This window comes from Drosophila subpulchrella, chromosome 2R (genome assembly GCF_014743375.2).
Source record: "Drosophila subpulchrella strain 33 F10 #4 breed RU33 chromosome 2R, RU_Dsub_v1.1 Primary Assembly, whole genome shotgun sequence".
In the NCBI taxonomy this organism is placed as follows: Eukaryota; Metazoa; Arthropoda; class Insecta; order Diptera; family Drosophilidae; genus Drosophila; species Drosophila subpulchrella.
In genome coordinates, this window is record NC_050611.1 from 1,621,406 (window position 1) to 1,635,476 (window position 14,071).

The window sequence follows — 14,071 nt, forward strand, 5'->3', positions numbered from 1 at the left end:
ACAAAATCGATGAAATTAATTTTTGGAAACAAAGTCGAAATGTAAATGGCAAGAAAGTGGAATAGCTTTAATGGATTACACTTATAGATCAGTCACTGAGCATGACCTCCAGGTTCTTTTGCTTCTGCCAAACGCGGTATTCGATGAGGCCATACCTGTTTGAGGAAAATAACGAATATCAGTGGAAAACTTGGAAAATTCAAGCGGAAAACTCACCCCACGCAGCCCACGCACATAACGCCCATCAAAATCAGCAATTTGGTGGAGGTGCAAAGCTGCGAACTGATGACGTAGCCGATTACGGAACCAGTGCTTTCCCACAGCCGGAAGTTGCTATAAGCGGCAATCAGATGGTTCGGAAACAGGATGCCATAAAAAGCTGCAAGTATATGGGTTAGTGAAGAAACTAAAGCTTGAGTCCAGCTCAAACTGGAACTTAGTGGGTTCACCAACCATTGACCACGACCAGCCAGACTCCGTCGCAAATGCCCCAAATCGCCGCAAAGGTGCAGTAGCTCAGGTAGTCGCCTTCCCTCGCCTCCCAGGAGTACATGTAGGTGAGCAGGCAGAGGTTAAGCACAGCACACAGTCCGGCCAGGGTGACTCTTCCGAAGCGCTCCACCAGGGCCCCGGCGATCCCAGCAGCCACCGCATTCGCCACCCCAAAGCAGATCATGGCGAACCCGATCCTGGAGATGCCCCATCCGCAGGCCACGAACGAGCGGGTGAAGTCCACGGCGAGGAAGGCCTCCTCCAGGCCGATGAACATCGTGATGGGCAGCATCAGGATCTGGCGGCGCTTGCGGAGCAGGTTTATGGTCACCGTGAGCAGCTTCAAGCCGGACATTCCATCGCCGGTATCCCCGCGCTTGACTCCATAGCTGTGGATCATTAAATGGTATTAGAACCGGTCATATCTCAAGTTGAAGAAAATTGTATTTAATATATGAGTGGTTCTTTGTGAAACGTATCGAGTTTTTGGTATCAAAACGATTTCATATTTTTATCACGATATTATACCATTTATATTGGATTTATAAAAAAAATAAAAAAAATAATTCCATTTGACAGAAGCTAAGATATGGCGATGCCTTTTTTTTTGTTAAGTTTAGTATAGCCTAAAATTTCATGTCTAGAATCGTCCTCCTTATATTTTTAAATTTTTTTATTTTTCAAATTTTAAATAAATTTGTTTTAAGACACAAGGGTACAATCCCCTTAAGGTCCATGAAACTCCAAATATACATTTATTATGTGTACGATAGAAATGTTCGAATCAAGGCGGTTGTGTGTATCTATTTTTGATATTTTAAAAAAGAGCTTTGACTTCAAAAGTTTGTGAGTGCGATAGATAATAACCATGTTATAAACATTTGAAGTATTGTATTCTCGTAAGGAATCTCGATTTCAAAGGCGAAACACCACGTTGTTTTGTCCTGCACATTTTATCAAGCATTTTCTTAAGGGATTTTAAATTTAGGAATAGAAAAGGAAAAAATTCTTTAGATATAGACAAATAAAACAAGAAAGAACGCTATAGTCGAGTGCCTCGACTATCAGATACCCGTTACTCAGCTAAAGGGACCAAAGGGAAATGGAAATAAGCAAGCAGCAAAGCAAGACTGAAATGCGCCACCTACCGGCGGTAGACAGATTTAAGCGTTATGGGCGTTAGGGTGGGCGTGGAAAATTTTTTTTTGGTCAATCGATAGGTATTGACGAGACCGATACAGTTCAGTTAAAATTTTGTATCTAGCATGAAAATTGTGGGCGCCACAGGCTTGGGCGGTTTGTGGGCGTTAGAGTGGGCGTGGCATACTCGCGTATCAAAATTGCGCTGCGTACAAAGGTTCGGAATCTAAATCTGAAATCCTGATTCTATATCTTTGATAGTTTCCGAGATATCCACGTTCATATTTACGATTTTTTGAAGTTTGGGGGCGGTTTGTGGGCGATAAAGTGGGCGTGGCAAACTTTTTTTAAGTCAATCGATAGGTATTGATGAGAACAATACATTTCAGTTAAAATTTTTATTCTAGCATCAAAACTGTAGGAGCAACAGTTTTGGGCGGTTTGTGGGCGTAAAAGTGGGCGTGGCACTCTACTGAAACAAACTTGCGCTGCGTAAGAAGATCAGGAATCTGCACGCCAAATCTCAATAGCCTAGCTCTCATAGTTTCCAAGATCTCAGCGTTCATCCGGACAGACAGACGGACAGACGGACAGACGGACAGACGGACAGACGGACAGACGGACAGACGGACAGACGGACAGACGGACATGGCTAGATCGACTCGGCTAGTGATCCTGATCAAGAATATATATACTTTATGGGGTCGGAAACGCTTCCTTCTGCCTGTTACATACTTTCCGACGAATCTAGTATACCCTTTTACTCTACGAGTAACGGGTATAAAAATTACATTAAAAATAAATTCAAACTTTTGCGATTTGTGGGTGTTAGAGTGGGCGTGGCTCTCGGTTAAAGCAACATGGGCTTCCTAGGCACCAGTAACGAATACACATAAGCATTGGAAACTATAGAGGTTCCTTTGTTATCCTTAGTTAAAATATTTTATTTTGGTTATTAAGCTTAAGTGATACTTATTTCTATATTAAATCATAGTTGCAACAGGATATAAGTTAAGTTCTTTTATAATTTCATTATTTAAATAAGACTTTTTACTCACCGCTTGAGGGAGCTGACGCCGAAGATCATCATGACCACTGCGGCTGCCATGCACGCGAGGAAGATGGAGTTGAGCAGCTGGATCTGCTCGGGGGCAGGGGGCACCAGGTTGGGATTGGCCTCGGCTCCGACTCCGGGGCAGAAGCGGGCTCCGCACAGCTGGGCCACCCTGCTGCGCTCGAGCTCCCGCTGCAGCTCCAGTTCGAAGCTATCGTTGGCCGGCGACTGCGGGGCAGGGGCACTCAGGGTCAGGACCGAGGAGGAGATCAGGTTGCCCCACACCTGGGCCATCTGGTAGAAGATGAAGAAGAGCCCGAAGAACTTGACGGTGTTGACATCCTTGCGCGACTTGTTGCCCCGCACCTGGGTGAGGGCCTCCGAGACGGTGGAGAGGTAGGTGCACTTGGAGCACCACAGCGGTCCGCCTCCAAAGCCGACCATCAGGGCCGCCGGGATCAGGGTCGCGAACCTCGGGTAGAACTGGGCGGCTATGTAGGGCATGTAGGCGAACAGGGCCAGCGCCATGGTCAGCCGACAGCCGAACCAACTGTTGATGGAACCCATCGGGAAAACAGAAAAATAGAGAAAAGTAGGATACCTTGGGGACGGGTGAGTGCCGAGTGGCAAGTGGCACATGCTTAGCAGGCGGTCATTTATTTCGGGCCCAAGGCCATAAATCTAAATAAATCGAGTTAACTGATTAAAGTTGCCTGAGCCAGCAGTTCGTGCCTCGAATAAGCCAAGTGAAGCGAGGCCCGCTATAAATTAGCGATTTGTTTAAATGTCAGACGTGGGTGGATGCCTCACCGCCCCCGAATCGGGATACATTCGGAAATAGGGAAAGCTGGATAGCGGGATAGCAGGACCTGTGCTAGTCCAGGGACTTCCTGTTGACATTTTTACAGCCAACTGCGCTCGCAGTCACACAAACATTTCGGGGCGTCTGCTGACTGCGCTTTCGGCGATGTCACATCTGAATAAAACCCCCATAAAAAACGCCGCCAGACAATCACCGAAACTTTATGGCATGCCACACGTCGCGAAATGAGCTTCACCCTCTCGCGAGACAAAGAAACTCCGAACAAAAATTGGCAATTATGCTAAGAGGCTACATTTGAGTACTCTTTCGATTGTGGTTTAAGCCATCTATCTTCTGCAAGATGGGTTGGTAAGCGATGGGCATGGGCCCATTGAAAATTCATTGGCTATAAGGAAATGGCCTTTGAATTATTTTTACAGCAGTATATAAGTTGTCTTTGGGTATAATATTAACGATTGTAGTATAATGAAGGGATTGTATTCTGACCTCACTTTGAAATGAAACATTGAAATACTTTACGTCATTCCAAGATGATTCGAATACACGAATTATAATAATAATAAATTAATTGGATTAACCTTTCGGATGCTGGAATTTTCGGCCACCCTCTTCTACAGATCTGAAGAATACGCGGTTTCATTTTCTTTTTGGCTATTTCTTTGTTATGGTAAGGTCAACGCAAGAATGCAGGGACCGTGAATTCACTAAGTGAAATTTTCCAAAGAAGGTGTCGTTGGAGTCCAACTTCCAAACTGTCATTCTACTTATTTCCCCGAATTTTTAATAAGACCCCTAGTCCAGGTCCCAACCACTTTCGCTGTCCACTCACCTAATCACGGTCATCGGCAGGAAGATGTTGGACAGTATCAGCGAGCCGTAGATGACCGCCAGGGTGGTGGTTCCGAGGGCCTCGTCCGCGTTCACCGAGCTCTGCAGGTTCGAGGTGCCGTGGAAGGCCGTGAAGTGAATCATGAAGGCCAGGCCTATCACGACCACGTTCTTGGTGATAATGAAGCGCTCGCGCGGCTCGTACACCCGCTGATTGACTTTGTGGTCCCCGTTCGGAGTGGTTGTTGGCCCGGTCGAGAGGCCGTGGCCGTTGCCGTTGGTACTGCCATGTGCAACACTGCGTTCCAGTGCCAGCTCCTCGTTGTTGGTGTCCGACGTGTCACTCGGGTGAACCATGTCCTCTGCGGGGTCAGGGGTCAGCAGGCCCTGAAAGAAAACAATAGCGTTCGTTTGCCATTCTGTTAGCAAAATCCAGTTGGGCGCAGGCATGCGGAGGAGGATGTCCAGGGACATGGTCGTTTAAAGTCCGACAATCGAAAGATAAAAATGGTAGCAGATGGTGCATGCTGTTAATTTGGACTGTGAGTTATTGTTCTGTTCGAAGTAATTCAATCGGATGTGCAATTTCCTTGAATTTTTTTCTTCCTAGTATGATTGTTTATTCTGAGGGGTTTACTTTAGTAGCACAAAAATCTTACAAGCAAATCAACAATTTATGCTAACTAAATAGTTAAACTTGAAATTTAACTATCTCCTACTTAATTTAATTCAGGAAATAATTAATATAGGTAATATACGCACATTCCTTGACCTTATTTGTTAAATTAACTTAATATACAATATATAATTTAAATATTTTGTAACAAGATCATTTGGTACTACTGATTTCCTCATTGGCAATCAATATTATGATAAGGTTTTACAATTTTTGAACTGTATAAGTAAGCAGTATAAGCTAGTCGCTACAACTCCGGATGTGGCCTACCCCATCGAATTGTTTAATCATTCTGCCCAGGACCTGCATGCGGGCCCCTACTAACAAAACATGTCCTGGGCCTTATTCAAATTGCACTTTGTCGGCTGTTGCACCTGGAAATGGCTTATTTATTGAGGGCCTGGCAGAGATTACGCATTCAGCTCTGATATGCCAATTTCCAATCCGTTTGGCCGCAAGGACGAACCCTTCGCAGGTCCCCCGCTGCTTTGATTGCTCACTCAACTTCACCGGATCAGCTTTAAGTTATTCATATCGCTTTCTGTCCCGGCCATACATATTCCGGGCTTTGGTCTCGCTTTTCGGGCAATAAGCCCGCTTCCCAAGCCAAGGCCACGCCCACACATATATCCCCAAAAGTCTTTGGGATGCTCCTGCCTCAAGGACACTTTCGCCATCTCATAATCCTTTAGGCAGCCTCACAGCACGAACTCCGTCTGGCAACCAAGAATTTATGCCTGTCTACGCCCAAAAGCGTGGGTGGATGGACAAAATACGACGGGGAGGGCCCGAAAACGTTTCACTGACTTTGTTTGCATTTGATTTTGGGCCCTGCCAACGACACTTTATGAAATTTTACACCTTTGATACAAAGTTAAAGGTCTGTTTGCCAACTTCTGAGTGGCTTCACACCAGCCCCCACCCCCGGCTATTGTCTCGACTTAATGTAAATCGCTGGCGGCACACAAACCGATTGAAATGCCACCCCTTCTTAGGTTCTGAAGTGGAAATTGATTTTGCATACCTGGCGGCGTTCCGTGGCGCGTGGCCAGATTAATTGGCCAAAGTTGGGTTCCTCATTAGCCCAACCATCGATTTTAATGGACTCCATCGAAATCCGAGCCGTAAATCAGCTGTGAAGGCAATTACCCGAGTACCTGTCGTGTAACACATTCATCATACGCAGTGTGGGACGAGTACTGGGGGCTTGCATGCATAATTGGCCAGTGTCAAGTGCAGTTCCCCATAACTCAAGTCAAGTATGACGTAGCAAGGTCCTTATCAACTGCCCACAGTCAGAGAAAGTGACTCGAATTTTGAAACATGTCCCATAAAAAGTGAACTTTCAATGGCTTGTTGACAGCCCCACAGGATGGAGGTGTTTCAATGGAACATCCCATCTAATGGTGGGTCAACGAGGAGCATCATTGTTCATCATCTAAATGAAATCTGGCATAATCATCAAACGGGCGCAGGCGAAATGGCCAGCCATTTGTTTTTTATGCCCAACACCCTTCCCCCGACACTCCACTCCTCGAAACACTCCAGCATAAAACTGAAACAGGCCCCAGGACATGACGTCGGCTCGTTAAAGACCACTCCGGCTTTACATAAAATGCGTGGGAGTCCACTGGGCTGGGCCTGATAACAATGATTCCGGGGGCCTTGAGCTCTGTTTTATGTGGCTGACCAGTAATTTAGTTAAATTATTGCCCCACAGATGACAGACAGTCTCTCGTTTGTGGGGAAAGGGCTACGAAATTATTTATACGCATTCACATTCGAAATGAATAGATGCCGGCCCATAAATCTCTCGCTCAAAACTTCAATTTACACTCCCTCAACTTTGTTTTGCATTTGTTTAGATTTGATAAATCGACTCTGGCATATGTTGAGGTTCTTGTTTACACAAAAAAGGAGCAGCCACCCCCGGCAGTCACCTTGCGCCCATCCAAAGCCAATCAATCACTGCCCGAAAAGGGAAAACCCCCATATATGCTGTGGATTTGGGCCAAACAAAAAGATTGACTTATGGCGCTGACACACAGCAAATAAATACGAATGCTGGCCGGAACAACTTGGCACTTAGCCGCACATGTTGGCCTCGTCAGGCATTAATGCCTCGCAATTAACTTTAGATCAATTATGCAGCAAGGGAGCCTGGAGTTTTGCCTGATAATTAGGCCGCAAAATGCCACTGTGAGTGGGGAAAAGGAAACCACCAGCACGGGCAGACATTTTTTTCATCTCGAATATCTGAAAGTGTAGAACCTTTGTCGTTCGTGGGGATCAAATCATGGATACCTGGGAACAATAGATTTTCGAATTGGTCTGACGCCCTTGGTTCGAGCTGTCGTAAACTATCTGATTCGCAATAGGTTTGAATACAATGGAGCTCCTTTGACATTCGGCACGGCACACTACCTGGCTTTTATGACGCCCTCAAAGGCTTAACAATGCAGCGGATCCACGGGAGGCGAAACTATGGTGGGCGCGAACTTTATGCCCCCCATGGAATGCAACAAAGCAACCCAAAGTGAAAGTGCGATCAATTTTTTCCAAGGAAAACAGAATATACCGCTTGGCCGAAAATGAAATACAGGATTAATGCTGGGGCACCGTGGCAGGTACATAAATCTTGCCTCGCCGCCGGGCAGGAAGTATTTTTATGGCCCACTTATGGGCCGGGAAGAAATTGTTTTATGACCATGCATGAAAAATACAGCTAGATTGCCCAAAAAAAATTTAAACTGCTCATTCCTGAATACTTTGTGGAGATATCTAAGTAAAGCCTTCCAGCCTCACCTGCTAAAACGATTACCTTAATTAGAAATGCGCAATCCTGGCGATGCAAGAAGCCCCGTTCATGGAGAGTGAATGAAAGGAATCCCCAGATTCCAGATAAACCAATCTCTTGATTGTTGAATCATTCACTGCCGGGCATGTAGCACTTCCTATAGACCATTATCGGAGGAGAATGGAAAATGAAAACAATGGGCTCAGGGCCATTATTATACGGTTATGCTGAATAGGCAATAGTTCAGCTCATTTCTCTGACTACCCATTGAACCGAGCATCCCACTAAATGGCTTAAAACCGGTAGATTATTTGAACCCGATTAAAGACTCGCAGCTGGAATCAATTCGGCAGACAGTCAATCATAAATTTATAATGTCATCAGGGCCCATAAGCATTTTTATGAACCATGAGTGAACCGCAAGCCCCCGCCTGGTGGCCCAGTTATTTCGACGCGACTTTGGTTTTATATGGACGAGTGCGTCAAAAGTTTGCCTAAAATTTTGGTCATATAAAAATAAGCACAGTAGCATAATGCAAACGTAAACGTTTTCATTACTTCAGCGGAAGTTCGGGACCAATAAAAATGACAATAATAACAACGCCACCCCACCGGCTATATATATCCGACCCTGTTCAATCAAATCATTTCTACTTTCACTTTAATGTCGCAACATAACGTGCGTCTGCTGAGATTTGGCCGGCTAACAGCCCTGTTAAAATTTCCCCTGTTGGCCACAGTCACTGCTTAACAGCTTAAGAGAGCAGCCTGTTAGCAGATATGAGGTCCTTGAGCCTGCTGATTTGCCATTGATAAGAATTTCGGGGCATCCATCAATTTGATTGATGGTCAACTCAATGAGACATTCTATAAATTTAGCCAGAACCTAAATTGAAAATAAATATGCAGCCTATAATTGGTACTTGTGTAGAAATTGTGAAGAAACTAAGTAAGACGATTACGTTCCAATTTTCAGAACGAAGGACACCTACACTGGGAAATACTTAAATCAAATAACCAACTACCAATAATTTCAAAAATGTAGGGGTATATTTCAAATATATTTTTAAAAACTAAATATTTATGTAAAGGCGTTAATAAAATGATACCAATTAAAAGATTTCATTTCATCTGTTGGTCAACTACTTGAAATTGTTCACTGTGTAAGCTGCTTTGACGTTGCAAAAGTCTTGATCCTGAAAAGCTCATTCCTCCCAGCTGCAAAATTGTGGCCACAATTATGCATCTGCCTGGAACTTCGGGTGCTGGGTGCCTTCGCCTCCGATGTCCCCTGCTAATTTGCACGCTTTACAGCCGCCAGATGCAGCAACAATGTGCAAAACACAAAAGCGCCGAGAAGCAGGTGGGAGCACTCATAACGCAGTTCTAAAGTGCACGGAAACGGAAATGAAGTGGCACACACACTCCCGAAACGAACCGGTTATGTGGCCAATAAGTTTTCGCCGGGTGAATGTCAAGTCCTGACCCGCAGATGCACTTCAGCCCTTCGACTGCGAGCGACAATCTTTAAATATTTATTCACTTTTCATCGCAATGACTCCTGGTGCTGTGTGTTTGCCGCTCATTTCCGCTCTGCCGCCTCTTTCCGCCCCCTTCCGCCCTGCCGCCCCTTCCGGCTGCCCTTCCTTTTTTCGCCAGTGTGCGAGTGCGTTTTCCGTTCGCTTACTGCACTTTGTGTGTGTGCGCACTTGTTGATGTACTCGATTTTCCACTTTTCCGGCAGTTGCGTTTGAGGGCGTGTGCTTAACTTTGTAATCAAGTGTAAATAGTTTGCTTTTTCGGCCGGTTATGTAATATGCATGTATGCAAATCGAATTACAGAATTTTGAGACTTAATTTGTGGGGAAAGGTTGTATCTTAAGCGCTTGTTGCACAGAGAAAAATTACTGATTCATGACATACGGAAATAATAAAGTTCCTGTGTGTTAAGCTTAAATGAATCTGTTTACTATGCCTTGTTGCTGAATTGTATTTGCATAAGAATTATTTTACAGTCTAGACTTTCAAGAGATTAATTTTTGAAAGTTGGCCAGCCAAGACAAGGTCTTCATTCCATTAAACGTGTATTATATACAGAAGTTGCTTAATCGAATGTTTTACCCATTTTGATCAGACTGGGACTTATTATCTTCCGTGTAGAGAGGACTGGCTGAGAAAGTCAATCTGAATTCCATTTCCCATAATTCTACAATGAAATTAATAATAACTCGAATTCAGATTAGCCGAATGCCAATTCTGTGGCAGTGGTTGAGCTGCCAGCAGACAACCACAAACACGGTAATAAATGGAAGAATGCAAATCGAACGGGTGTTCGGCCCCCAGATTCGAAGGGTTGGGTTCGGGATTAATAGTAAAATATTCACGATCCACTGAAATGCATGGGAAGTGCTGCTGGCTTTAGGTGATGCAATTTTATCTATGATTTCCACCGCTAACTCCGGTCATGCCCTCCAACGTTCTCACGTTCCGCTGGGCGAGCTAAACACGGCATTATGGCTCCATCTAGTTTGCAAGTGTAATTTATGCCAACTGAGCAGCGACGCCCCTCGCAACGACATCCACCATAATATATTTAACTTACAAAACGATAACATAAATATGTGCCACATGCTGCGCGACGAAAACGCTGATGAGCGAAGTTAGGTTAGTTGGCAGAAGCTGCATTGTCTGGCCCCCGACAATCAGTTGCAGTAATGCGGAGCCACCCCCCTTGTGCCACTTTCGCCCACTTCCGCCCACTGGCACCCCCTTCCACCCACCACCACCCACTTCTAGCCACATTTCCACCCACGCATCGTGTGTGCTGGCCTCGCAATTTCACGCTTCCGCCGAGCATTTTAATAAGTTTTCCGCTCAGGACAAAGCAAATTGAAAAAAATTGGAGGGAAATGCGGTGCAGAATCATTTTGAAAACCGGCTGGTGGCTCTATGTTTTAATTAATAAAGAAAGTCGTTATTTAGTTTTATTTGTTCACCGTGAAAATTGAAATTAGGAAGCCAATTTGTTCGACTAGAAAATTGCAATTTGGAGAGCCAACTGCGGTCCAAGCTTATGGTTTCAATTGCAGTTATGCAAATTAAAGAAAAGGGCTCTTTAAGTAGAGATTGAAGGTCGATAAAGTGGTCTAAATTGAAGACCCAAGGTTTAAGATTGATTGATAAGTCGCCTGGTGGTTTTTGCAAAAGATATGTTTTTAGTTCATTTAAGTCGGCTTTTACTTTTTATCTCTTTCAATACCAATTAGCAAATAGGGCCCTAGCACATTGAATAAAAATGTATTAAAAGTTCTGTATGTTTTCTAGGAACCTCCACTCGCTGTCATTGCTTTTTTGCCGGCCAGTAAATGAAGCCTCTGACAGACATCCACAACACTTCGCGTCCGCATTTCAATTAACATAAAATGCCAGTCTATAGATATTTTCTGTTCAATATTTTCCCTTTCGCAAAAAGGTTTTGCCTCCGGTTCCGTTTTAATTCGTGAAAATGTTTGACCAGTGCGGCCGTGGGAAAGCTGGACGGAAAATCGAACAGTGAGTGGAAAAGGAAAAGAGAAAGCTAAGGTGGAAGCCGATGAAATCCATATGTGGTTAATTACGGCCGCGGGTTCCTTCGGGAGGATATAAAAAGGCATAATTAATATAAAATGAAGTCTCATTGTTCTTAACTCATGTGGAAGAGAACAAAAATCGAGATCCGATTTCATGTTTTGCAGCATATTTGAATTAAGTCAGAACCAATGAATTGAAATCCTTTAGGTTAACTGTAATCATATTAGTCAGTCGTGGGGTTTAAAATACAGACAAATAAAAGATTGAATTAATTTAGAAACAGTAAATACGCAATTGGGTTGACAAACGAGTTTGCACATCTGGTTTAATTGTATTTTTCAGTCATTCCATATTGGGCATCCCTTAGTCGCTACTCCGAGTGCATAGACACCTGTCTGATTAATTTATTTATACTAGCGCTTCTTTGTAATGGCAATATTTGATGGTTTTTTTTTCTTATTGACTGTTCACTTCATGACTTTTAATTAAGCCCCGCGTCGAGCATTTCACATTTATTTATGATACGTCTGCTGTAATTTTTTAAACGCGACAACCACATTTTTCTGTATTGAAACAACACTTTGCGGAACGCTAGTCATTTGGATAATTTTAAACTGCACCAAACTTTACCTCAATTCAATTTATTTTCCAATTAAATTTACACTGCGTGCACAGTTAATGGTCTCTGAATTTATAAAAGGGAACTTTATACTTTTTTGAAGGGCAGGCGATTTAATTTGGTGGAGCGAACTGAACCGTTTTCGAGCGCAATTAAAACTAAACTAAGATCTCGGACAGCTTACTTCTAAATATGAAATGGAATGGAATCGAATGAATGCGACAGCAGCAACAGGTTTGAGCTCACCGCTCTCGGTTTGATGCCGCTGGATTTGCATAAGACTGACATTTCAGATGTTTCTGATCGCCTCCAATATTCCAATATATGTATATTTTACAGCCGACTTACAAGAAACGTGACGCCGGCGGGGGCGTGTCAAGGCTCTAGTGCCGCTGTCAAGCTGGCCTCAAATCTGCGGTTAGCCACCAGATGCGAGGCATCTTCACTTGGCAGAAATTCGATAATTGTTATTAGCCATACGCCCCGTGGCCGCTGTAAACTGACATACCCACTGATTCATGAGCAGCTAATGAACCTCGTTTGCATGTAGCGGAAGTGTAATGAACGGCAAACACCCGACACAATTCGATTCGATTTAGATAGTCGGTTGTCTTTAAGCAGATACATTAATTAACTTTTCAACGAGCTGCGGATTGTTTGCTGAGTGTTCAACATGTGCCTTTGGCAGTCGTTATTGATGTGGTCCACAACGAACTGGCATCGAACTCTCGCCTCAATTAGGCTGCACTTTCCCAATAGATAAGGCTCGATAAGAGACCAAGGTGTCGTAAGAGGGTGGAGATAGCATTTAAGATACATGCCCAGCAATCAATCATTAAATATCGATGAACATCAGTACTTTTCCCTGTTCTGACTTGTGAATAATTACGTCAAAATTATTGTAACCATGATAAATGGTAATTACACGAACCGCAGACTGTCAATTAGTTGATGCCCAAAACGGCAAACTCATAATCAAGTCCAGGGAGTCGGGGAAGTTCAACAGGTAAATTCCCTCGGTGTGTCACCGACTAAAACTGGTTTAAATTCTGTTTTTGTTTATCGTGGCCGCTTGCCCTGCAAACAAACCGCTGCGCAAGTGATACACTCGATTTTTAAATTTAAATCGATCCCAAACCCCCAATCGGTATTTTGCATAAGCCGCTTATGGGCTGGCGGCCAGAGAACCGAAATCCAAACATCAGCTCGGTTTGTGGTCCATGCCGCTGGCGGCGAACGGATTTGGCCAAGTATTAAAGTCACGTACTCGAACTCCAGTCGCCTGACACCTTTCACTCGACCACTGACCACCGGCCACATTTCTGGGCTCTAAGTTCGCAAATCTGGCTCAGGGTCGCCCCACTCCGCTCTCACTTAGCCGCCGGCCTGAGTTGACACTTTTTCCCCCGAATTATAGATGTTGCTCATGTCATTAGCTGTCAACCGATTCGAATTCGTGCGTCTTTTGACATTGATGGCGTTGCATGAAATGCAATTTCGCAAATCAAGTGGGTGGTTAAATTGAATTAGGGGTTAATGTTGGTCAGTTTGAGTGAAGATTATTATTCTTAAGACATGGCTTGATTTAATCGCTTTTCCAGGCCAAAAACATGCAAGAAATTGCACCACGTAATTTAATTTCCCAGACAATTTGGTTTCGGTAATTTAAGCTTCCGACAAATTCCAAAAATAATTATTTCATAATGTGACCAAAACAATTTTCCATTCAACCACCAATTATTTTTTGATAATTAATAGATGGTCGTTTATAAACCACTGCATTATAATGCAGCAATTAGAACCTTTGCAAGCTAAACAGTACCTACACCATTGTGTTGTTGCAGCTGTTTATCCGCTGCAAGCATTTATTTAGTTCGTTAGAATCAATGATATGATTCTATGGTTTATTTTCACAACATTTGCATTCCAACAATTGCGCAGGTGTTTACTTTCTGCCTCATTAAACTAATTGAATGGGTCAACAGCATAATCCCCTCCTTCTTTTCGTTTTGCAGCTATTATTGATGCTTGGCAAATTAGAGGGCTTGTGAAGTTTTAAAAACTGGATTATA

General features: G+C 43.8%; 1 protein-coding gene across 2 annotated transcripts; it reads right to left on the reverse strand.

Moving 5' to 3' along the window:
- Positions 1-42: 42 nt before the first annotated feature.
- LOC119551804 (UNC93-like protein) lies at positions 43-12,169 on the reverse strand. 2 transcript variants are annotated; one of them, XM_037861363.1, is made up of 6 exons: positions 12,011-12,169; positions 4,339-4,724; positions 2,691-3,236; positions 454-881; positions 217-379; positions 43-155 (listed from the first exon to the last, which is right to left on the reverse strand). In XM_037861363.1, the coding sequence occupies exons 2-6, from the start codon at positions 4,692-4,694 to the stop codon at positions 89-91; spliced, it is 1,560 nt and encodes a 519-aa protein (XP_037717291.1). In that variant the 5' UTR covers positions 4,695-4,724; positions 12,011-12,169; the 3' UTR covers positions 43-88. The 2 variants fall into 2 exon arrangements, with proteins under 2 accessions (XP_037717291.1, XP_037717292.1); XM_037861364.1 differs by having other exon boundaries at positions 12,093-12,127.
- Positions 12,170-14,071: the final 1,902 nt, after the last annotated feature.